Source organism: Podarcis raffonei, chromosome 1, assembly GCF_027172205.1.
Source record: "Podarcis raffonei isolate rPodRaf1 chromosome 1, rPodRaf1.pri, whole genome shotgun sequence".
Lineage (NCBI taxonomy): Eukaryota > Metazoa > Chordata > Lepidosauria > Squamata > Lacertidae > Podarcis > Podarcis raffonei.
The window spans coordinates 109,578,159-109,604,607 of NC_070602.1; the positions used below are offsets into that span (position 1 = coordinate 109,578,159).

The 26,449-nt window shown below is 41.7% G+C and overlaps 1 protein-coding gene across 1 annotated transcript in view; it reads left to right on the forward strand.

Annotated features, from left to right (window-relative positions):
- The window catches only part of XIRP2 (xin actin binding repeat containing 2), an 88,896-nt gene that overhangs the window by 10,330 nt on the left and 52,117 nt on the right, over positions 1–26,449 (forward strand). The window contains exon 2 of the mRNA XM_053408781.1: positions 25,226–25,377. Within this exon, the coding sequence (XP_053264756.1) occupies positions 25,226–25,377 (152 nt within the window). The remainder of the gene's footprint in view (positions 1–25,225; positions 25,378–26,449) is intronic.

Here is a 26,449-nt window from a genome sequence, read left to right on the forward strand (position 1 = left end):
CATGCTTGATGGCAGCTGGATCATACCTCTAACTTACTTGATGAATCTTAGCTACCGTTCATACGGTTTTAATGCATGCTTACTAATTGGGGGACAAAACTGAAGTTTGTTAAGCTTCCTACCAAAAAAGTGGGGTGGAGGGAGAGACAAACAGCTGACACTTCCCAAAGTGTCACATCAGGGACCCTCAGATCTGGGGGCCAAACAGGGAACCAGGATTCCCTGACTGCTCCATAGGCCACACACTCTCCTGAGCCACACTGCTCACCCAGACTGGCTTTGCAACCTTCTTGAGTGTTTTCGCCTGGCCTTGATCATGCATGGAGGGAGGACAGAGTGGGGTGTGGAGAAGCTAGCCTACTGTACTAAGGTAAAATCCGCATTTCATTCTCCGCCCACTTCTGCTTCTGTTCCCACCCACCATTGGTATGCTGCTCTCAGAAAGGAATAGTAGAATCATTGAATTGTAGAGTTGGAAGTGACTCTGAGGATCATCTAGTCCAAACGCCTGCAGTACAGGAATATGCAGGGCTCGAACCTGCAACCTTGGCGTTACCAGCACCACACTCTAACCAACTGAGCTATCCAGGCTGCAATGTGGCCCTTGAGCTGAGAAAGGGTCCCCACCTCTGTGTTTATGAATTGATTAACAGAGAGGCAGTGCTGGTAGGAAGCAGCTCCAATGAAAAGTAAGATGGGTATGAAGGCATTCACTTCAAAACAAGCCAAGGATGTACAAAAGCTCCCCAAGGGAGGTGGTAGGGCACAAAGATGATCTATAAGACAATGGTTGAGAAGGAGAGCACTACCCCTTTGTATGACTGCATGTATCAATTTGTATTTCTTTATTTCTTCTTTTAAGTATTGTAAGCCACTCAGGGAACTCTAAGTTATGGGGCAGCAGACAGATGTCATACATAAATAAGCAGATGGTATCTTGCCTCCATGACATCCATGCCATTCCTAGTGGTGCAGCAGTAAAACTACTAGCACATTTGCAGAGCTAATCAGGGTACAGTATGGTTTCAAGTTGGATGGGGGCCCGAGAGTCGAGGTTCTTGCATTGCAGGGAGTTGGACTAGATGACCCTTAAGGTCCCTTCCAACTCTACAATTTTATGATTATATTGTTCCATAGTCTATGGAATAAGATGTCAGGAAAACTAAAGGTGGATAGTGAGGGGTGTGGTAAGAGGCCTCTTGTTCCTATTAGCTGTTCATCTCCTTAAGGAACCTTCCTTCACTTATTCAGGGATGTGACTCACAAGTTGAGTGCAGAACTATTGAAAACTTGACTTTAAATTGAATATAGGATGATTATATATCATCCTGGAAATATACCAGAGTATGTAACTTTTGGGGGGGGGGATAAAATAAATATTGAGGGTGGAATTGTTGTGTGTGCAGAACAAGATCAATCAGTGCAACAGGACTTTTTAGGCAGAGTTAGATAGTCATGAATTCTAAATTTTATAAAGGATCTCTCTATTGGGGGGGTGCTAATTCGAGAACTGATAATCATCACCCTATATTTGTTTAGACCTGCCCTGGATTATGTTCCTTGATCATGCTAATACATGACAAAAAGGTGATAGATAATTTAGGGATCCAAATAAAGGCATACTTTGTCATCATCCTGTGTGAAAATAGCATTTACTGGCCTGGGATCCACGCCATTGTTTTATTTTAATACTCGGTACTCATTCTTCCTTGTGTATAAAATTAGCTTCACAATAGAATTGGAAAGTGTGGCTTCTCTCTTTGTGGTTAGGGGTAATTATACAGTCAACTCACTAGGTGGCACTTTACTTAGTTGTATTTGCGGGAGTCAGGCATTCCCTGTGTCACCTCTGTTTTTGCTAGAGAGAGACAATAAAGTTTTTTGTCTAACTTTCTGACTGGTTTGCCTCTAAGCTTTCCATGATATCCTCAATGCTTAAAAGAAATGTACTAATGTATGCTCCTGTCTAGAAGCTGCATTTTCTAACTTAGAAGATACACTTGTATGTATGCAAGAAACTGCTACCACCACCCTGATCTAGACATTTGGCTAGACTTACACAAATGGTCTTCCCTCCAAATTCCACAAATGTTTCACCTGATCAGGGTGCTCCCAACAATACAGTACAGGCAAAACTTGGCATGACAGCCTTGGGATGTGTGGAATTCCTGTGAGGAGCTTCACTCCTTTTCTCAAACCCCTATCAACATTCCTCAGATGTTTTGACTGATGACCCTTCCTCCAAATTCAATTCATATTTCACAGTAAGCAGAGTTTCACTGGTGAATCTATTATCAACCTCACAGGCTTGGGAATAGAGAGTCGTGATGCAGAGGTGACCAGGGGGGGGAAATGCACTCATGGCTACTTCACTTTGAACTTGACACTTTGAGCAAGTTGTCGGACTGAGTTTTGGCTCAGGTTAAAAATTTAAAAAACCCTGTTCCAGTCAGGGTCAATTTCATTTTAAAATAATAATATCAATTTTATTGAAAGTTATTTTTAACATATTAAACATGAAAATTCAAACTCACAAGAAAATAGAAAACAGAAAGCAGATAGGAAAAAAGAGAATAAAAAGTCTTTTTAGTTATTCTTTAACTATCACATTTATGTCATGCATAGGATATCATTCCTAGAAAGAAAGGCAGACTCCCGCAGCTCTCACCTGGCTGCCTACCTCTTCTCCCAGTGCTTTTTTTCATGCACATCCCCAGAGTTTAATGTGCTACTCCCTAAAAAATATGGACTTCTTGGTTTAAAGGAAACATTTCCCTCACAAAATAACCTGCTGTATAACCTCCATTAAATAAATGCTAATCCAAAGCATATATATTGTTTGGCAGAATAGGAGTTTAAAATAATAATAAAAATTCCCTCACAAAATAACTTGGTATGCATAAATTAAGGGGAAAGCGGTAGAAATGTTAATCTAAAGCATTGTGGGGTTGTTCCTATTTTGGTAGGATAATTGGAGTTCTTGTTTTATATAGGGGGGAAAAACTTAAGGAGGAATGACTAGAGGGTTAGGTAAGTGAAACTTTGATTGACTGAACAAGTGCTTATGCCATCCATAGAGATATGACAAAAGGACACTCTAAGATGGCCTTTACTAACAGGTTCCTAGAGCTAGTAGTCGACTCAGGCACTGGCTCATCAGGCCTCAGCCCCTAAAAATAGGTGCCAAGTGCCATGTTCTGCATGCAGGGCTAAAATAAAACCAGCTGTCTCAATCCACTCACTTGAGAGAAGGGAGAGGTGTGCGTTTCAGTGGAGCTGGTCTCCACTAGACTCTGTATTCAGGGGACTGGGAACTTTGTCTCGCAAAGAAAACCAAGCAAAACCAAGTCTGTGTGGAGAGGACTATAAAGATTTTTCAGTGACAAAGAGGCTGCGGTTCTCTCACAGAGTTCTGAACATTAGGAAAGGTAAGTGGGTTGGGCATTATTCTCTGTGTTCATGTGAGTGGGAAGCAAGACATTCCTGTGTGAGTGGTGAACAGAAACTGCTTCCCTCTCAAGACATGGATTTTAAGTGGAGATTATAGATACAGCATGGCATTTATTGATACAGGGCTGAGAGGGAGCAAGAACACCTGAGTGGCATTTAAATGTTATTTTAGAATCATCAACAACAACAGCAAAATGGCCAATACTTGGAATCTCACACCACTCTCTCAACCTGTGGCACTCACTGGCTTTGCTTTGTTAGTTTGTGTGGACTTCTAGCTGAGCGGCTGTGGACTGATCAGGTTTGTGCACGCAAACATCACACACTATGATATATTGGATAAACACCACATGGATACATTTTCAGCACCTAATCATAATGATTGCAGCCGGAGATCAAACCCCAAACTGCAAGATTGCACTCCCAATTCCACTTCGTTGGACATAAACCTTGGTTTGATCTGAACAAACCCCATTGAAGTTAATAGCACCCGCTGCATGAAAATCTCTCTCTCTAATTCCTGAGTGCATCAGCATTTTTTAATTAAAACAGCAATTGTCATTTTCATAGCAGCTCAAGTACATCATAATATTTAACACAGCCTTCCTGAACCTGATGCATTCCACATGTTTTGAAGCACAATTCTCTGACCTTTGGTGTCAGGGGCTGACAGGAGGGGATGTCCAAAACATCTGGAGGGCACAAAGGTTTTGTTGTAAAGAGATAGCACACCATCTAAAGGTAGCATTTATGACACTGTGCAAATGTAGGATTGAAGTGAGAACTGAAATTGCCATGGATGTTTAAAATCACCGGGTGGAATTCAATGCAAGAGGAATTCAGTGTGGTGGGAAATGAGGCCCTCCCCTCGTGCTCCCCTGAGCCTGTTCTTGGGGTGTCCCCAACGACCGGAGCAGATTTAAGGGGTACGCAGGTGGGTGAGATGGTGGGTGTTCTTGTTGTGTGAGAGGACCTCACTTCATGCATTCAACAACTTAAGGCAAGAACACAGAAGGGGGCCTCGAAGCAAAACTAGTAATTAAGAATAAGAAATACAGATCGTTTGAACAGTTTATCTTTTTTGCTTGCTTTTGAATAGTGTGTATGATGTCTGAAAAGTTTTGAACAGATCTTAGAAATTAGCACTGAAACTAGCAGAAGTTTTATACAGCACTGAGTACAATAACTTTTCAAATGTCATATATGGTTAGTGTTAATTTGTTTCTGGTTACATTGTCACGACAGTAATTATTGCGCTGGTATGAACTCTTGTTGGAAAGATTGGCTAGTAATACTCCCAAGTATTTCATGCTAGGTAGGTGCTTTGTTTTTGGTTCTTTTGCCTCCTAATTATTTATTTCAATGGTGAGCTAATACGATAGGGTATTAGATTACACATGACTTGTTCCTTCAGTGAGATCACCGCCCCTAATTGTGCCATGTTGGCTAATAAGTTCACAAGGTATTCAGAAGCAATCCTCACGCAGCCTACCCCATTACTCCAGCATGTATTTAAGGACCGTTACCAAGCTGCAATCTTTATAAAAATAGACATGCTGAAAATAAAGAGGCATGTCCCTCTATCGCTAATATAAACCAACAGCTTAGTGCTTTACAATTAGCACTGTGGTGAAGATCTAGGGATTCTGACTGAAATGTTTGTGGTATTAATAGGCATTGGGTTGCTTTTCCCTACCTCCCTTACCCCCAAGAGCATTCCACTTGGACTTCAAAGTTTAATTAAACCTGAAGTTATTGCTTGTTGAACCTAGCATTCAACACAACTTCCCAAAAGAATTATCTGTTTTTCATTTCAAAATCATATCTACGCCGACTTCAGCATATGGTGTTAGTATGCTCACACACACAGCCAGCTCAGCCCAAAATGGCACAGTCAACGTGCAATGACTGCAGAAAAATGGCTGTGCAACTGTGCAATTAGTCCTTCTTTTTCACCATAAGCATAGCTCAAGACAACTGATCTAACAACTTTTCTACTTCTTGATATTTTGCACTGATATTCTGGCCTGAAATTGAATTTTTCAAACCAGGATGATGGAAACAAACAGGAAGATAAAGTATTGGTTGTGGCAGAATAACCTTCAGCAGTGGAGATAACTCCTTGCACCAGCACTACTCGCATTTTGAAAGTGCTTTCTCTCCCTGCTGAAGTAGGGAGTGGTCCAGCCTTCTCTGTTTCAGCAAGGAGAGCTTTTGAGATCGGACCCTCAAGGTGTCCCTGCTTTCCAGGGACAGCCCTGGATTTATAGAAGCCATCCTGGTTTCTGATTTGATCCTGAAATGTCCTGCTTTTCCTTAGAATGTCCTTATTTTCATCGGAGAAATGTTGGAGGGTATAGAGTTATGTGACCCACGAGCCAAGGAGCCCTGTATAGGAAAGTTTTTTTTAATGCTTAATGTTTTATTATGTTTTTATGTATGCTGGAAGCTGCTCAGAGTGACTGGGGCAACCCAGTCAGATGGGCAGGGTATAAATATTATTATTATTATTATTATTGTTATGGAATAATAATTACAGATGTCCTTATTGGAGGGTATGGGAGAGTGAGGATTGCACTCTCCCCATTTTTAAGTGTGTGTGAGGGAGAGTGTGTGTGTGTGTGTGTGTGTGAGAGAGAGAGAGAGAGAGAGAGAGAGAGAGAGAGAGACTATGTGCACATGAATGAATATGTGCAGGCCACACCTACCACAAGCTTCTAACATTAAGTTGCCTACTTCTTTTTCTAATAGTTCTTTCACATACCTCTCATTTAGGTTCTTCTTACTCTCCCAATATCTTTCAAGTTATGTTCCCACATTGTCTAGTAGGCACTTATCTCTTTGCCACCACCATCTCCATCTCCAGCCCCCCAAAATTTAGCATTGTTGACCATCCATCTTATATCTGAGGTTCATCTTTACTTCTGAACTTCTAAGGCCAGCTGAGGTCCTAAACAACTTCAAGACTGCTGCCTCAGGATTGCACTGAAGGTACAGATTCAGGTTCATCCTGGGGCAGATTATTTTGGGCTGCGAGTCTATCTGCAGCTTTTGGTTTAATCAAGCAGTGCCTTGGCATCATTCGATGTCTGACATTCAAACAAGTTATGTTGTTTTCTTCCCTCCTTATCACTTAAACACTTAATGTCAAATTAGCCAGGGATGAAAAGGTATGTGTACTTTGGAGGATGCTAAAATTAGACGAACAAGTAGTTCCTGACTATTTTGAATAGATCCAGGAAAGGGACAAACAGGAAAACAGTTTCCAATGTAGTGCTGAGAAACTCCAAGGATTTACACTTTTGAAACAGGACTTTCCTTCTTCCTCCCTCTGTGCACTACCTAAATCTGTTCTAGGTGTTCCCCTAACCTTCCAGAGCAAATGGGGCATGTGCAAGCAGAGGACAGTGGACATCCTGCTGCACAAACACAAATCCTTACACTGGCAGGATGGTTACTCAGTGCTACATTAGATACAAAGCTTGCTTTGGTGCTTAATGGGGGTGGGGGGACCTGTGAATTGGGAAAGCTGCCATGGCTTTTCTGCAGTGAGCTGTGAGAATGCACAATAACTGCAGGGTCAAAGGGTTGCAGCCATGATAATCTCAACCCATACATCAGAGGAGGGCAATGTGTGGTTCTGGGCCTGTATGCAGCTCTCTGACAAATTTTTAAAGCCCTCTGCAAACTATCAGTTTGTGATGAAAGGCTCTGTTGCAAAAATCAGTACACTGTCCCAACATAGGCTTGGCTGCAGGATACACATTCCTAAGGCATGGCAGAGCTGTACAATATATGGCTAGGTGTAAACTTACCACTTACAGGTCCTTATAATATCAGTGGAAACAGTTGGTCCTGGCAAGTATTAACCACTTTCAATTTTAACCTGAGGATTGTCATTTATTCGGTTTTAACTTTAACTTTAATTTATTTGAATTAATTTTGGGATGCATTTTAATCGATTGATTGCTTGTTTTTATGCATATTGTATTATGCATATGATGCTCTGAGTCCGGCTCCGGCTGGGGAGGGCGGGGTACAAATAAAAAATTATTATTATTATTAGTTGTTCCAACACTTGACATGCCCCCTAATCTTGGCACCAGGCAAGCAAGTGGGCATCTTTATGAGTACAAAAAGTTTGCATCGTCTGTTCCTGCTGGTGCAGTCATCTTTGCATCCTTGGAAATAGAGATGGAGGCAATGGGACAACTTGAATCCAGATCTACCCCTAGATGCCTTCTCCCTGAAAGCCATGGGGAGACACCAAGGCCACCACACTTATGTTATGCTAATGGTATCTGATGGCCCAGAGGTGGGTCACTCTTCTGCTTAGCCCTGTCCCCAAATCCAATTCTCTGCTTCCCAAGCCATAAGGGCCCTCCCAGCATTCCTCTAGGGCTTTCCTCTGCATCAGGCTCCTCCAACTCCCCAATCTCCTCCCACACCTGCTGCTCATCTGACCACAGTGTGGTGTAGTGGTTAAGAGCGGTAGTCTCGTAATCTGGGAAACCGGGTTCGCGTCTCCGCTCCTCCACATGCAGCTGCTGGGTGACCTTGGGCCAGTCACACTTCTTTGAAGACTTCTTTGAGACTTCTTTGACTTCTTTGAAGTCTCTCAGCCCCACTCACCTCACAGAGTGTTTGTTGTGGGGGAGGAAGGGAAAGGAGAATGTTAGCCGCTTTGAGACTCCTTAAAGGGAGTGAAAGGCGGGATATCAAATCCAAACTCTTCTTCTTCTTCTTCACTCTCTCCATAATGTCTCCTTGTCTCTTGACATGGGCCAATTCATGTGACAAGAAGTCAGTGCTTTAGATACACAAATGCCAATCTGTAGAGAGCACTAATTGTTATGATTTGAATTGTGCTATAAAACAGGCCAGGAGCCAGTTACCGGTAGTTGGTTTTAGAACACCAATATATTTTCTTTCCAGACTGTTGAAGTCAACTGTCTAGTGACTGTATTTGTATTTTGTATTTTGTATTTTAAAAAAGTAAATATCACAAACAAGCATAGAAACCATATTCAAGACATAAATAAATGTCACAAACAAAAGTTTTCAAAACCTAAGTAGAGAAATTGCACCAACTTTACGCATATTGCATTATTATCCCAAAACTGGCTGTATTTTGAGCTAATTGAAGTTTCCAGATATTCTTCGAAGGCACCTTGCATACAACACTTTGCAGTACTCTTAACAGGGATGTTAGTTTAAGGCCGTAACAAAGTTCTCATTCCCAATTTTACTATGCCATTTGGTGGTGGTAAATTGGAAAGACATGTCTTCAGTTGGGGTGGTGGTGTGGGGGATATTTAAAGGCCAGCAAAGCATTTTTTTTTTAAAGGCAGTGTATGATAAAATCATTAAAACACCATAAAGCTATAAAACCCAGAACAAATGACTAGCACTGAATCAAATTAATTCCCTAAAAATGCTTGGAGAAACAAAAATGTTTTTCAGTAGGTGATGAAATATCAGAATTAGCAGCGCCTGCTGGAATTTAATAGGAAGAGTGTTCCAAATTGCTGGTGCCAGTTTGCTGTAAAGCCTTGGCTTGCATGGAAAACAAGAGAGCATAAAATAAGTGTGAGACAGAGGACTTCTCCAAGTGATTACAGCAATCTGGCCAGTGTATAAGAGACAAGGTGATCCTTCAGGTAACCGGCTCCTAGGGTGTTTTAAGGGCTTTTGTGCACTTTTGGTAATACCTTGAATACTTTAGATACATACTTTGTGATAAAAGCAAAGATGGCGGCTATCTCCTTTTCCTCATTAAAAAAACAATGGCTGAAAAATGTACTTTGGATGCCACTTGCAGTGACATTATTCCAGGTGTGTGCATTAGTTTTACTATATGTTTATTAATTTTCAAAAATACAACTGCAAAAAGTCAACAAGGTGCACAAATCAATCAAAGGAGGAAAGCAACAACCATAGCTGTAACCATAACTGTAACTGAGTTATTGGGGGAGCTGCCTTTGCTCACGGCTGTAGTTAACATACACCCAGCTATCTGAAAGATTTACTCCCCACCCTTGAAATTGCCTCTGAATTCAAAGGTTTGAAATCTTTTGCACACGCATACAGTCATGCTCACACACATTGGAAAAGTTTGTTTTTGCAAACCTTTGGCCCACTTGTAGATTGAATGATTGATTGATTTAGCAAAATGTCATTCCATTAAAAAGTCTCTAAGTAGTTTGCATAAAATGCTATAAAATATCCATGAAGGATTTCAATAAAAACAAAAAAATAAAAATAAAACCAATGGTTTTTAAAAATGTACAGAATTTTTTTTAAAAAAAAGTCTAGGTAGGCTAGTTGTTACCAGAGTGTGACAGGCTATCTCTGTCCAAAGAGCTAAAGTTGCTAAAGTTTAGGGTCATCTGGGGTCATAACAACCTGATATATAATTGGGGGAAGTTAGAAATGTTAGCGTTGAATATGGTATGGAAACACCAGGTGTCCTATGGTATTCATTTAGTTCCCTGCTCATCCAGGCAGATGGAACAGATCGCCCCGTATCCATTCTTTGTTTTGTTTTCCACAAGTTTTAAAAATAGTGGTGTTAAGGGGAAAGGAATATGACCTTATGAATAATGAAAGCTGAAAATAAAAGAAGTGATTTATTTTTTCACCCTGGGTATGTGCTATAAGCTGTTCAGCATCCATGTTATATGAGTCCTTCTCTCACATCCCCCCTCCCACCTTGGATGCGTATCATTTTCCACAGAGCGTCTTTGAAATATCTCCCTCGGCTTACTGGATTTGTCCAAGAAAGTTGTAATTGCCTTGTCTGTCCCAAATTGAGATGTGTCAATTTTACTTAAAAGGATTTCTAAAAAGACAAACATTTGATTTGAGCCGATAATCTGACCTGTCATAAAACTGATCCTAAAACGGTTTATTTTGGGAGATTGCTGTGCTAGTTGCGCATCAAATGCCACCATACTGAGAGCCTTCCGCACATTCTGTCTGCCTGTGAGTTGTGCTCTAAAATTGTTGGTTGCATATTTAAATGTGTGGGACCTCACGGGGATCCTATTTTTAAATAGAAAGGTTGTGCTTGAAGAAAAGCTTAACTGATGATGAAGAAGGCGCCTGAATTTAATCATCAGGGAATTTTGTATTTTTGTTTGCCTGCTACATGATACTTTTGCCCCATGATACTTTTTGAGGATACACAAGCAAACCTGGGTATGTACAAGAGACAACAAAATCAGAAAGACTAAGGCCTGGTCCTGGATAGGGGCTACAGGTACACACAGGTCCCTCTCACATGAATAAACTGATGGAAACAGTCCCCCCACCAAACACACAATAACTTACACAAAGGTCACCTATCCTACACCATTCCTTAAGTTTGCTCACATGCAGAGTGCTTTTTTACCTTATTCCCTCTACATTGTCTCTCCTCTCTGAAATATACTTGGAGTCGAGTGTGGATTTCATGCTCTTTATTCATCTCATAGTAGCGAGGAATGGAAGTTTCCTCAAACTGTCTGCTTTATATACATTATTTACACAATGGGCCCCACGTGATTGGCTAATTCCGGGATGTTCCTGGAGGCCAATCAGGTTGTGGATTCACTTCTACCTGGAGCGGATTGGGTGGCTCCTGCGGACCAATCAGACTGCTGCATTCTGGATCCTATTGTTCTAGGACCAATCAGACTGCTGCATTTTGGATCCTATTCAACTCAGTACATAACACTCTCTCTAGTTCCTGTCATGTGTTTATTATGGGAAGGAGGGTTTGGCACTGGAAAGGGAAGCACTGGACTATGGCACCAGCCAGTCCCCAGCATTGTGCAGCTCCCTGTCTCCCAATGCCCACGTATTGAGTATGGCTTTCTAAGCTGAGGAGGCCAGCATGCATAGATTTCTAGTTGACCTGGAAGCATGCACAATGAGGCTTCCAGATCCCACAGAAGGCCTACTCTCAGTGCTATTTTCTAGAAAAAGAGGTGCCGGAATTCACCATGAGCACCATCCTCATTGAATGGCAATGGCGTCCACCTTAGAGGTGCCGGAACTGAGTTCTGGCTGGAAAAAAGCCCTGCCTACACTGCCCCTTTCAATCCTTGTGTGATTAGGACATGAAGCAGGCTTTTCTGTTGGCTTCCCTTGCCTCTTGCTCCTCCCTGGTTGCATGTGTATATATGCAGGTTTGATGTGACAGCTGCATATTCCTGCATTGCAGGGGGTTGGACTAGATCAGGAATAGGCAAACTCGGCCCTCCAGATGTTTTGAGACTACAATTCCCATCATCCCTGACCACTGGTCCTGTTAGCTAGGGATGATGGGAATTGTAGTCCCAAAACATCTGGAGGGCTGAGTTTGCCTATGCCTGGACTAGATGATCCTCAGAGTCTCTTCCAGCTCTATGATTCTATGTATAAATAAATAAACATATGCTTTTTATTACCAGGGATGGGCAAATCTGTCAATTTCTGCTTCTTTCAGTTCCCCATTTTTCCACTCTTTAAAAAATGATGTTTCTGCATCAGTTTCCTCTTTTATTTTAAGTCCTCATGACAATTAATTGTGAAACTCAGCTACATTAGTAAAGAAAAAAGCGTTTTATATGTGTTCCAACACTGTGACACCAGATGGTGCTGTGGAGGTCCGTCTTCCACCAATATGATTTCCCACTTTAAGGTTTACAATGCTTTTTTGGTGTGTGTAGATCCAGCCAGGATTTTGGAATGAATGTACCCGTGCTTGTATGCATTTTTGCCTATTATACACATTTTTGCAAAGCAATTTCCTTAATACAATGCATTTTTGTTATGCTGGGGTTGCTAACATATGCATTTTTATGCACACTTTGCCTCAGCATGTGCATTTGTGTAACATTACTCGACTGGAGAAGTGCCTTGCAAAATTCATGAGTTTCAAAGGACGGTAGTGTTTTGGTTTATGTATTATTATTTTTTTGGAAGGTGCAAATTAGGGAGGTTCACCTTTAACCGTGAACTCATTTCTTCCCTTATCACTATGCATTATGTACATAATTAAATTATGGAGGTGAAGGTGAAAACTCAGTGAGAGAATATGCACTCCCTGCCAAGATTCATTTGCTCAGTGTTATTTTCCACCAGCTTCCATGGGCAGATGGCAGACTAAGGCTACTGTGTCCAAGGCTGAGTTCTCTAATCTCACAACCACATGAGCAAATGTAAAGTCTGTTGTGATTTGGCCACCGTCAAAAAGAAATCTTTATATTTAGTGGGGTGGGGTAAAGTTTTCAGACACAAATAAATATTGCCTTTCACTGTGCTGCAATAATGGAAACATTCAACTTCTGGCAGGGAACGGAACTGGCGCAAAGCCCGATAGGTACGTGTTTTGCTTTCCATACAAACAGTTTTGTAGTTTTAATCTTCACTTGCTCATGTGGCACCTTTCGGAGGATTTTTGGCAGTAAGTTTGATTGTGTTATAGGAGGTTCAGAGGTTCAAAGCAGCCTTCTATTTTTAATCTGCCAGGGGAGTTTAATTCCCATTCTTTCATGCCTTATAAGTGCTGCAAAGATAATTACTTAAGTGATATTCCCGGCACATGTTTTCTGCTCTGGCTTTAAAGAGGTGAAGCAGAGCACACCTTATATGATACAAACTGCTATCAAAACACAGCAACATACCCTCCAAGTGTCCCTATTTTCCAGGGACGGTCCTGGAATTACCAAAAGCCATCCTGGCTCCTGATTTGATCCTGGAATGTCCCTAATTTCCCTGTCAGCACTGCTGCCACCGAACTCGGGGAGAAGGATGAGCCACTGCTTATCTCAAGCAGGGCCAGCAGTGGCAATAACAGCTGTGAGGGAACATCCCATGGCCTTTCCATGGCTGCCACTGTTGGCCTCCACCGTTGGGCAGCTTATAGTGGAGAACGGGTGAAGAGAAGGAGAGGCTGCTACCATCAACGCCCAACCCAATGTGACACACTGGCTCTGAGGGGAAGGCAGAGGCCACCTTGGGTGGAAAGGGGGGGTGGAGCAAAGCGCAAGGGGTTTTTCCTTGGACAGTGGAGGGTGTGTGTGCTGTGTTTGATTTGTGTTGCGGTGGTGGAAACGCTCTGTGGCAGCGGATGGGCCAAAAATGGGGGGCCGAGGAGGGTCAGTTGTGGGGAGTGAGAAATGTCCCTATTTTCATCTGAGGAATGTTGGGAGGTATGCAACACAAATGTGCATGTGATTACTCTCAATAGTTTAGGTCAGGCATAGGCAAACTCGGCCCTCTAGATGTTTTGGGACTACAACTCCCATCATCCCTAGCTAACAGGACCAGTGGTCAGGGATGATGGGAATTGTAGTCTCAAAACATCTGGAGGGCCGAGTTTACGTATGCCTGGTTTAGGTTAACCGTAGTTCATTGTTGTAGCGTATATCCATGAGCCCCCTTCCTTAAATAAAACCTGTTTAGGTAATGGAGAATTTAGTTGCAGCAGTATATATGGAGCACGAGAACTTTGCTCTTGAAGTTGGCTCCCAAAGTTGTTTTAAGTGCAGGTCAGCTGTACCTCTTCCAGACAGAATAATCCGCATGCATTTGTTCACTTGTGCATTTATCACACTTAGAAAGATTGCACATTTAAAACTGCTCGTTGACTAGGGCAATGACTATGTAATTAAAAGAAAAGGGAAACTGGGAAGAATAAAGGAGGGCAGGGGCAAGAGGTAACCTTAGCTGCTCTCAGGTTTATCTGCCATCATGAAGAGGGAGAATATAGATTTCCCTGAACAGGAAAGGTAATTTTTGTGAGGGCAAAAACCAATCAACTCCTTCCTAATCCTTATCTTTCCTTGAACATGCTTGTCAAGGGCAGCCTGTTCAGAATGGAAAAGCAGCCATAAAGCCCTGCCATTTGAAACAACTGTTGCATTGCCATGCAAAGACCATTGCAAATGGGTCTCATCTGCAGATATAATGATGGAGTTTGGTTGGTTCTCATGGGATGCATGTTGGCAGTGAAGCTCTCATGAACCTCAAAGATGTGGCCACAGTCTAACATAGTTTCTGTCTCTTTAAGTTATCTGAAACAGGTAAGCACAGGCATAGGCAAACTCCGGCGCTCCAGATGTTTTGAGACTACAATCCCCATCATCCCTGACCACTGGTCCTGTTAGCTAGGGATGGTGGGAATTGTAGTTCCAAAACATCTGGAGGACCGAAGTTTGCCTATGCCTGGGTAAGCATTTAGCAAGAGCAAGGGCCTTCCCATCTCCACCACCCGCCATCACGATGTGACGTCAGAAACTGCACTTTGCACCTTCCAACTTCCTTGGGGTTCTTAAAAGGACAAAAGCTGTTCCTCTGTCAGAAAACAAAAATCGGGTTCCCTCTAAGATGTCAGTTGTCAGTTCTGCCCCAAGAATTGACAAATATGCCCCCACCTCCCTCAAACGGTTTGGTCTCAGCTGATAAACATGATAGCCTGGCAAGTAGTCTCAGGTGTCCTTGCAGGGACATTTGTGCAGAATGTCAGGTTTGCATTCATCAACTTTTTAAAAAGGTGATTTTGATGCTTTAAAAAACGTTGTGGCACTGGGAAATAATTTCAGAGTGAGTCAGGCAGATTTTGAGAACCGCACGGCTGTCAGAAAGGGAGCAGTGACATTTCAATGGCAAGAAATAAGACACACGCTCTCTGCCTTTTACTCCTCTGTCTCGCTCTCTCGCTCCCCCTCTTCTTCCCTTTGAATTAAACTGTACACTTCTAGGCTCTCGCATACCTTATAGGTTGGGTTACCCATGAGGTTGAATATTTCAGTATGTCCCACTTTATGTGCAATTTGAGTGCACCCACCTCTATAAACCCTTTCCCAGCAGTTCTTCTGTCAGATTCTGTTACTTCTCTAGGCTTAATTTATGAAGGGGGAAAAGAAAAGGAAGCTGCTATGAGAGCACTTAAGGCAGGAAATTATTAAGGCAGGAGAGTACCCCTGTTGCACTAGCAAAGCCCTCGTTATGGATCGGTCTATATTGATTATGACATCATATCTTTCTGGAAGTTATAGCTGAGTAATTCAGATGTAGTTATTATAAGGCTGAGAGACTGACTTGATGGGAGGCAAAATCCATTCTAATCCTTGCTTTGCATCCAGCACATCCAATTTTCATTGGTTCCATTTATAATAATAAATACCCCTCATTAAGCAGAGAACGGTATGGCAACATTATTTAATATGTGTGTGCAATTATGAGGCATAGAAAACAAATGCCGGAAAAAACATAATCACAATTTACATATTAAAGATGAATCATAGCACCCTTCAAACGCCTTTATTAGTTGGAGTTCGTGGGGTGTTTTTTTTTATGTTGCACGCTGATGTATTCTTCCAAAGGGTTTCCCCCATTATTTCACTTATATGTGTTCTGCAATGGCATGTAAAATGAGACCAGGTTCTTTTATTTTTATTATTTCTAGGTAATTTCAGTATGTGAAAAGAAATGTATTAAAGCATAGCTAAAATAAGCATCCAAGTCTCTCTTTTTTTGAAATCCAATAGCCCATTGATTTGGGCAGCATAATTTGGGCGGGAAGGCCCACGTCCAAAACAGTCTTGAGTTTCCTTCTCCCTTTGTATGCCTTTATTCCATTCGTAAATGAAATTGCTAATTGTGCATACTGCATATTGATTGGAGAGGAAGCAGATTCCAAATGTTCTAAAATAGTTCTTTTAGCAACTACAATGCCCTTAACAGTAAATGCCTGTTGAGCTACTGGGAAATGACCAGATGCTGGTATATATCTCAGGAGGAGTTCTTTAAAATTAAATTACATGATGTCAGACGCATCAGATTAAATGCATTTTGAAATTTAGAACAAAAGCGACGGACCGTTGTGAACATCTACAACATAGGAATTAAATTAACCTCCTGATAGATTGTTATAAGAACCTTCCCACTCACCCCATTCCTAAACTAATGGAATAATCTAGGCTTGTTCCAGCAACTTTCACATGGGGTAAGGCACTCTGCTGATTAGCAGTTTTCTTTTCTTCTAACCTCTCCAAAATACTACACTTAAATATTTTTTGTGGTTTTAAAGTGTCATGATTATTGCAGTCTGAGGATATGGACAAGCTGTTTGAAGAGGTTTGGACAACCACCTTTGCCCATCTTGGCTTCTTAGGACTAGCTGTAGGAGGTTGACAGGGTGGGTCCAGGGTGTGATGAATGCTTTCCTGGAGAAGGAGACTGTGGTGTGTCCCCTTCCTTAAGGTCTCCCTGGATCCAGAAGTCTTAAACAACTAAAGCCAATTGTCAAATATCTCCTTTGGAGGCAAAATGCTTGAGAAGGTGGTAGTGGACCAACTTCAGACATGCTTGGAGGAAGCTGATTACTTGGGTCCCTTCCAGTCAGGCCTCAGACCTGGTCATAACACTGAAACTGCCTTTGTCACCCTTGTTGGTGACATTTATCAGGAGAAAGATGGGGAGAGTGTGACCCTACTTGTTTCCCCTCAATCTTTCAGTAGCTTTTGATGCTTGGTATCTTTCCAGAGCACCCCAGGAATGTGGGGACTGGGGGCACTGTAATTCAGTGGTTCCATTCCTATTTCCTGGCCATCTGCAGAAAGTGGTTAGAATGCTGATTGTGCAGCTTCCATGAAGGAAGTGAAAGATCCATTTGCTTGGGAGAAAGAATTGGGACAACAGCTGCAGATGAAACAGGAAGGACTGTGTGCTGTTGGCAAGAGAAATAACCATGGTCTAATCACTTATAAGCACTTTATAAATTTGTTGAAATGTACAAAATCCTCTTGTTACTTCATACTTTTCAACATTTCTCTGATAAAAATAGGGACATCCTATTCCATAATAATAATAATTTTATTTATACCCCGCCCATCTAAAAGGGTTCCTGTAGCCATTCTGGGCAGCTTCCAACATATACATAAACCTAATAAAACATTTAAAAGTTTTTTTTAAAAACTCTTCCCTATATAGGACTGCAAATATCTTCTAAAGATTATATAGTTACTTATCTCCTTGGCTCGGGGGTTGCATAACCATACCTGCCAGCATTTATCCGAAGAAAATATGGACGTCCTAAGGAAATGTTCCAGGATCAAGTCAGAAACCAGGACGGCTTCTGTAAATCTGGGACTCTCACTTGGAGAGTCCCATATATTTAATGTCATAATATAGTCCCAGAAAATCATGAGAAGATATGGTGGGAATCATAATCAATGCAAAAAAATACAGATACCTGTGTTCATTGTGTGTGTATGGAGTGGGGAGGGGGGAATCAAAAAAATAACAGTGGTATAATTCTTTCCTTAGGACCTGCGACAAGGACAGAGTGTAGTGAACAAGCTTTTGAGCGCACAAATCTTCATCCAGCTGGACATTAAACAAATATAAAATAAAACTTTTTAAAAAGTGGTGGAGGAGAGAATGAGAAAACTGGGTATGAAGGAAATGGCCCAGACTACTGTCCATTCTTGCAGTCTTAAGATGGCGTACATGAAGTCTTATGCAAACTATCAGCGCAATCCTATACATGTGTAGTAAGAAAAAAGGTCAATTTTGCTCAATGGGCTTCCTCCCAGCACTAATTAAATTAGATCATGATGTATGCAAAAGAGCTTTCAGGTTCACCAAAGGTTACTAGGTCATCATGGCTGTTTCCCTTTCAAAAATATAAAAACCAGCAATATTTGCCTCTGAATATTGCAGCAATTCCATATTTGCTAATTGCTGAACCTTTCAAACACTCTGGGTGCTATCAAACAAAGTTGTTCCATTAGATCAAGGATACTTGGTTGTGCAATGAAACTTCTCCCTCGCCTCTTTCTGTGCTCCTCCTGTCTGTTCTGTGGTTCCCTCAACCGTCTGGACCAGATTTGGGGAGGGCACATGGGAAGAGGAGGAGGAAGGGGAGTTCTGTTGTGCAGGTGGAAATCTTTGCACATATGGAACTATTTTGTTGGATGCCTCTGCCTGCCCACACATCAATGAAAGTGGAGGAATCCCAAGATTGTAACAAGAGGCTGCATTCAGGACACAGTGTGTTCAGCCTGAGAGCTGTACATTATTGCCTGTACTAACCCTTCGCCCCACCAAGATGCTCAAAGGTTAGCACAGTATGTCCATGTGGGAATTGATAGCAAGGCAGCATTTCAATCAATACAGAATTGCTGGCTGAACACTTCCCATTTTCTAGAGGAAAACATCCTGTTCGCAGAAGTTTGTGTGCTGGCAAATCAAAGTTTCCAAGCAGCGTAAAGCTTGCCCGCACAGGAATGGTGCAATTTTTATGAGGTAAACTTGGGGGAGATGGGTGGTTGATTCTCTACAGAGAGATTATTAATAAGCCAGAGGATGTTCACAACTTATTTTCTTCATCCCTGCGTACACCAAGAGCGAAGATATTCATGGTGATGCTTTTAAGGCATCCTTTCAATTATAAATGATTCTCTTAGCCTGGCAAGGGAATAGGGAAAATGCCAACAGAAGAGACTGCTGGGTACTTGTTTGTGAATGGAGACATTTCTGAGGTGCTAGAGATGGCTGCGTATACATTTCTCTGTACTCCTGGATCAAGCAGCATATATTAGTTTCACAGAGTAAGTCAAAGGAAGCAAGAGTTTGGGCAGAGTTTTGCTCTACCTGTTTTGCATTCCTCTCTCTCTCCCACTTGCTGTCTCTCTCTCTCTCACACACACACACACATAGCCAGCATTTAACGACAATCTCTACTTTGCATGAATATGCAGTTTAAAAACAAAACTATGACCCAGTGCTCAAGTTAGAGCAGATAATGTAGAGGGGCTCTTAATGAAAATCACATTCCCACACCGCTTAAATGTTCCTGTTTTGTTTTGTTTTTACCAAAATGTGCTCCTTTTATCTGTTACCTTCTAAAAACAGTAGCTGAAAAGGCCTTCAGAAACGGGTACAGGGGACAGACTGGGGATGCGTGGTGGAGCTATAATTTGACCATCGCTGTGGATAGCCACAGCTAGCAGCCTGGAAGACAGGAGCAAGGATTAAAAATGGACGTTATTTTTGTTTAATATACAGCAGTGGATCCCTCTCCAGTCAACTGGAGCAAATGCTTTTCCAGTAATTTTCGAAGGAAGTGTTTTTTGGTGGGCTTACACTTATTATCTTTTTAGTACATTATCTTCTCCTTAGACCTAATACAGAAGAAAGGGGAAGAGCTATGCAGATGACTGCTGTTTATTAACAATCAGCATGACTTTGCCAAAAGGAAATTGCTACATGTGTAATGTTTTACGGGCCATCAGAACAGCATATTCCTCCAGTAACTAGAGGGGAAGACTCCACCTGCTGGTGTGTTTCTGAGTACTACTGCACTCCGATGTGGCTAACACACAATGCCTTTAATGCACATTCGGAGCATATTCTTTCCTTCAAAGAATTCTCGACACTGTAAGTTTACCCCTCACAGAGCTACAATTCCCAGCATCCTTTAACAAACTACAGTTCCTAGAATTATTATTTGGGGGGGGGGATGTGTTCTGAATGTGCTTTAAGAGCACAGTAGTGTGTACCCACAGCATGAGAAACAGCTATTTCATAGTATTAACCAACCGAGGGGAAATTGACCTTGCTGCTCTGGTTTCTAAGCACAGACCTCCACATGCCCCTATTTTCCAGGGACAATCCTGGATTTACAGAAGCCGTACCAGTTTCTCGTTTGATCTGAGAATGTCCTGCTTTTCCTTAGGACATTCCTATTTTCATTGGAGAAATGTTGGAGGGTATAGAGTTATATGATCTCCCCCCACCCCCAAGCCAAGAAGATAAGTAACTATACAACCTTTAGAAGACATCTGAAGGCAGCCCTGTATAGGGAAGTTTAATGTTTAATGTTTTATTATATGTTGGAAGCTGCCCAGAATGGCTGGGGCACCCCAGTCAGATGGGCAGGGTATGAATAAAAAATTATTATTATTATTATTATTATTATTATTATTATTATTATTATTATTAACAGGACATCCCTATTTTCACTGGAGAAATGATAGCCCTTTATCACAAGGAAGGTTTACTGCTCTGCACCAACTGTGTTTCAACCGTAGCAGAATGAAGGACTTTGGGATACTTCAAAAATCTGATTTTCTAAGTAAAGGGGAATTTGACCTTGCAGCTCTGCTCTCTAAGCCTTCAGCAAATGAAGTCCTTGCTCTCCTTCCTTTCTGGGTTCTACCACACAGCAGAATGACAAATATATTTTAGGGTACACTTTAGGGACTACTTTGCACTGCTGTAGTCCATCATGTAATCTCCACTACATAAAAGCAGGGTTGAGGAACATTTATTCTGTCAATATTGCTGCATTTCCGGGGGGGGGGGGGTCTGCTGGCATGTTAGCAGTGGGCAGGGCCTGAACCCAAGATGGGTGAGCCACCCATAGCCCCGCTCTTTAATAATAATAATAAATTTTTATTTATACCCCGCCCTTCCTGGTTCAGAAAACCGGGCTCAGGGCGGCTAACAACAAATTTAAAACACTTAATTGATGCAACAAAAAACAGCATAAAATACAATATAAAATGTGAATTACAATAAATTCAGAATTCAAAAATCAATTTAGGGGGGAAATCCATGCAATAAACATTAGATGATCACTATGGCTAGCTGGCTAAACTAGTCCTATTTGGGCCAGTGAGGAGACCAGGGGAGAATTAGCTGTGGGATCCCAGAGCAGGTAATGACACTCCATTCTGCTGTTACACTCATGAGTCTCTTGTGGACTTCCTACTGACATATGTTTAGCTATTTTGAGTGTTGGATTCAAGGGGCTTTTGGCCTGATCCATCAGGGATCTTCTTGCATTATAAGAAAAAGTGTAACTGAGTCCACTGGATTTCAGTTCAGACATAGGGCTAATTATATTCCTCTTATGATAGCAGCCATATCAAAGATGTGGTGTATAATCAAAACTTCATGTTGACAGCCTCATGCAACTTTCCCATTGAGTCATCACAAGCATTAATCTGCTGCTCTTTAAACCAATATTTCTAGATAGGGGCGTTTAAAACAGCAACAGCACAGAGGTGTCTTTTTCTCCAGCTGTAGGTTTGTCTGCAGCTTCTGCCATCCAGGCACACCACAGCTGGTAGCAGGATAAAAAGAAACAAGTTTATAGGAAACCACAGGGAGCAATGCTAACTGTATCACCTTCAACTCTCTAAGAAAGAAACTATTGTCTGGCTTTAGCCTCTATTGCTTTGTTCTGTCCCTTGTTCATAAAAAAATAAAAAGACTCAACCCAGAAATATCAGTAAGCTATTTTAAGAACAAGTGAAAAATCTTGCAAATTCTAACTACTCAACTAAGTTAGTATTCTGGTAATAGTAACAAAGGCATCATAGAGGACGTGCCACACACAGCCCAAGAGTTCGAAAAGGAATTCACTGCTCATGATATATGGACACACATTTCACGTAAACTTACAAGATTTTGTCTTATGACACTTTTGACCAGAAGGGGTGGGAGTGGGGCAGGGAATCTATTTGTATCTTAAGAACATAAAGAAAAGCCCTGCTGGATTCTGTTTTTATTATGTATTTTGTGTGTTTTATATTGTTATTGGACGCAGGTGGCGCTGTGGTCTAAACCACTGAGCCACTTGGGCTTGCTGATCGGAAGGTAAGTGGTTCGAATCCCCGTGGCGAAGTGAGCTCTCATTGCTCTGTCCCAGCTCCTGCCAACCTAGCAGTTCAAAAGCACACCAGTGCAAGTTGATAAATAGGTACCACTGTGGCAGGAAGGTAAACTGTGTTTCCATGCGCTCTGGTTTCTGTCACGGTGTTCTGTTGCACCAGAAGTGGCTTGGTCATATTGGTCATATGACCCAGAAAACTGTCTGTGGACAAACGCCAGCTCCCTTGGCCTGAAAGCAAGATGAGCGCCACAACCTCATAGTCTCCTTTGACTGGACTTAACCATCCAGGAGTCCTTTACCTTATTGGCCTTTATTGGCATAATATGCTTTATATTGTAATTTTATGTTGTGAAGTGCCAAGATCTATGGGTATAGGGCAGCATACAAAATTAATGCAATAATAATAATAATAATATCTTGTTTCCTACTCTTGTGCTTTGATACTGGAGGTGATGCATAGTGCTCAGGACCAATAGTCCTTGGAAGAGCTGCTTCTCTGAAATCCTTTCCCAATTCCAACCATTACTTGCTATTTGAATATAACAAGTGGAAGTGAGAATAAGAAAGAACGAAATAGCACTACTTGTTCTTGAATGCAACTGCCTATTCTCTGTGAGTGAGCAACCTGAAAGGTTTTCAGGATACTCTTTCCAGACGGAAATAGAACAGCTCATATGAAACCAAGTTTACATTCTACAATGGGCATAACTAAATGACAAGAAAACAAGAAATGTTTTGAGTACTATAGTACTAATACTAGTCCTATAGGCTGTCACTGCCAGTGGGAGAGGGAGTTCATGTCATTCTTACTGTGGGAACCTGTATGTACCCAAAGTCCAGCTTTGCAGATCTTGGTTTAATGCCTTATTGCAACCTTTAAAAAAAGCTTGACCCTTCTGCATACTCTAACACAGTGTTTCTCAAACTTGGGTCTTCAGCTGCTGTTATACAACTCCAATCATCCCTAACCACTAGTCCTGCTAGCTAGGGGTGATGGGATTTGTAGTCCAACAACAGCTAGAGACCCAAGTTTGAGAAATGCTGCTCTAACGTCTGTGTGACTGGCTTCTCATACATATTTGGATTTTCAGCATTTGTGTGGTAGTGAGACCAAGATTTCCTTCCTCCTTGCTCACTGGTGTCTCAACTCATGCCATCCTGTATGAAGCACCACCATGTCTCTGGAGTTATTGTTGTAAAGTTGTGTTCCAAGAAATAAAACTTTCAAAAGGACAGGGTTATAAAGTGAGGCTGAAAATGACTGAGAGGCTGAAAATCCTAGCAAACTCATGAATCTCATCAGCTGTGCATGGAGAGCCTCACATCCCCTACTGTGATCAAAGCGGAAGGAACAAACACCAATGAAAATGTAAGGACTTTTAAAGCAAAGTAGTGTTGGTAACAAATCACGATGACCTCACCTGCAAGCCTCATCGGCTGCAATCCGATGCTCTGTGAGCAAGTTCCATTGAATTCAGTGGGGTTTATTTCTGAGTAGACACATGCTGGATTGTGCTTACAGAGTCAAATGGAAGGCGCATGGAAATGGGGCTGTTCTTTCTGGAACATTAAGTGCATAAATTGATCCTAAATGGTGTTTGGCTCCATAGTCTTTTGTGATTTTGCTCATTTCAGTCGCACGCTTGGAAAAGTGTGAATGTATGGTTGAAATCAACAAGCATAGGTGTAATACATAGGTATATTTTTTGGTCAAATTTACAAACGCTGGGTTTCCTGTCCCCCTCTGCTGAAAAGGTTATATTGTAGCCCAGCTAAGAGCTCAATAAAATGGTTGTTAAGCTCATTAAGCTGCAAATAAAAAAGCATATTATGACAAGAAAATGCACATATTTGACAGGAATAATTTCATTAATTGCCGGTTGGAAGGAAAATTACTGACCTGGTTGTGAGGCTAATAGAGGAAGTAATTTATGTTCTGCATTTTCACAAAAAGTTTTACAGAACTAAGGGGACAACCTGTGGGCTTGGGAGTAGTCAGCCCCTGCACAGTGACTTCATTTTGCAGTACTTCAAGGGAGGTCAAAATAATTAATTATTGCGAAGGATTTATCACAGTCCCGCAGGCAAAATAATTAATAGTAAAAGACTGAATTGTGGAGATCACATTCATAGAATTGTAGAGTTGGAAGGGACCCCAAGGCTCATCCAGTCCATCATTGTATTGTTGCACACCACCCCTATAGCTGAGCAGAGCAAGATTCCTAGGTGCTCCCCAGGATTTGTATTTTGTTTGGAAATGAGGCACAGTGGAGACTGCAGTGTCTTTATGATATATGGTTTATTTACACACATATATACAACCTGAGCCTATGATGGAGGGGTTCTGAAGGAAGACCTTCAGAAGGTCTTATTTTTCCCTGCATCCTCTGATTATCTAGATTTTCCCTATTTTCTAGCAAGAAGCCTTCTAACCTTAATCAGTTTCTGGAGCTGGTGTTACCGCTATCCCACTTCCCCATTCAGTAGGTGTTGAACACTCTTGAGAATGCAAGGAAAGGTTCCCGGTGCAAGGAAAACCAATAGGTGCCTCCTGTTCATTCATAGCTGCCACATGCAGCATTAAAAACACGTATTTAAAACATTTATAACCCATATTTCCATTGTAAGGCCAGCTTGCATCATAGGAAAACAGCCCAGTAAGCATATCATAAATAAACAAACAACAAAGCCAGCGACAGGTCACAACAGGTAAAACAATCTGATAACAGGTAATCAGCTCATTGTACTAAATATAATAAACAGCTGCATCTACGCACTATAGAAATATTGCATAAATGCAGCACAGTGGCCATTTGTATAATTCTCTAAGGAAAAAACAAAGAAAGTAGCAGTTTTGCCTATCTCTGGTACAAACAAAATGATTTTAAAATGGCTCATTAATTGTGTTATAGGGGCTTTTAATCATTTGTTGCGGATGTTACTCTTTTATACCGCAATCCAATCCAAACTAGCTCCCGTGTGACTTTTGTTTATAGAAAGGGTATATAAATGCAGGCTTTAATAAATGAATATGAACCATTCCACTTCCTCCTTACTTCACACAGAAATAATCCTTTTCTTCATACCCTTGTGTTCTTGTCTCATTTTGTTCTGTTTCAGGTTCCGTAGGTGGTAAGAAATCAGCCAGTGGACAGCCAGGAGGGACTAGCCAGAGCAACAAGGAGCCCCAGGAGGTGGTCTCACTGAAGGAGAGGATGGCTTTGTATCAAGCAGCCGTGTCCAAAGTAGAGATCAGCAATTCCTCTGCGAATGTAAGTGAGCCACCTTTCCCTCCTAAGCCTTTAGTTCGATAGTGTGCCAGTGCCTTCATACCATCCCTTCAAAGCAAATATTTGTCAGTGATAATGTTCCATCCTACCTTTCTTTCAAGAGTCACATGATAAGAAGGCACAATTTTCCTTGTCTGGCCCATGATAGGCTGTTCACACAACCAGTAGGCGAACAGGTAAGCAGAGCAACGTGACCATTTGTCATAGCTTGTTTCAGTAGCAGCACATGTGAAGGCATTGCCCCTGCTTACGCCCCCCACCCTGTAAGAATTTATTAAAGTTTTTTCATAATAGAGTAAGATGAAAGAAACTAATCTAAATAAAAACAGGAAGGAAGGAAGGAAGGAAGGAAGGAAGGAAGGAAGGAAGGAGTCCTCTCTCAAAGGTGGATCTTAACCCTTGTCTCACACAGAAAGTGGTGGACCCTCCTCCAAACTCTCACCTGGGAGCTTTCCTTTCGCTCACTCTGGCAGATCTTCCCTTCCCTGCCTCTCACTCAGTCAATGTCCTTCACCCAACCATCCACCACCTTCATGTGTCTGTAATCCTTGGACCCCAATAATGGCCCAGAGCAGGAAAACAAAGGAAAACAAAACAAAAATAAATAAAAAATGATAAAAGAAGGAAAGGAAAGAAGAAGAAAAAGAAGAAGAAGAAGAAGAAAGAGAAATGACAAGGACTTCTGGTTTTCTACCTGTCAGTTACATAAAAGAAATTATTCAAAAAACTCACTCTAGGATGACATCCAACTTGTTCTACCTTCTCTTCAGCAATATTTCCCCAATCTTCAGACCCAAGTGTCTCAAATTAATTCATTTTCCTTTCCCCACACATACCCACAAAAATCCAAAGGAGTTCTATAATTAGCTGCTGCTTACCTTGATGGGGTTGAGTTGGGACAGGTTGGTGGTGAGCAGTGGTGGTCCTGCCAATGTACTCGCATGGTCCCAACCTCACCATCACCCTGCCCTGACCCACTTCTATCCTGGTAAACATCAGCGATGTTGGTGTTGGGGAGTTGGCTCGGTAGCTCCTCCCTAGCACACATGCCATT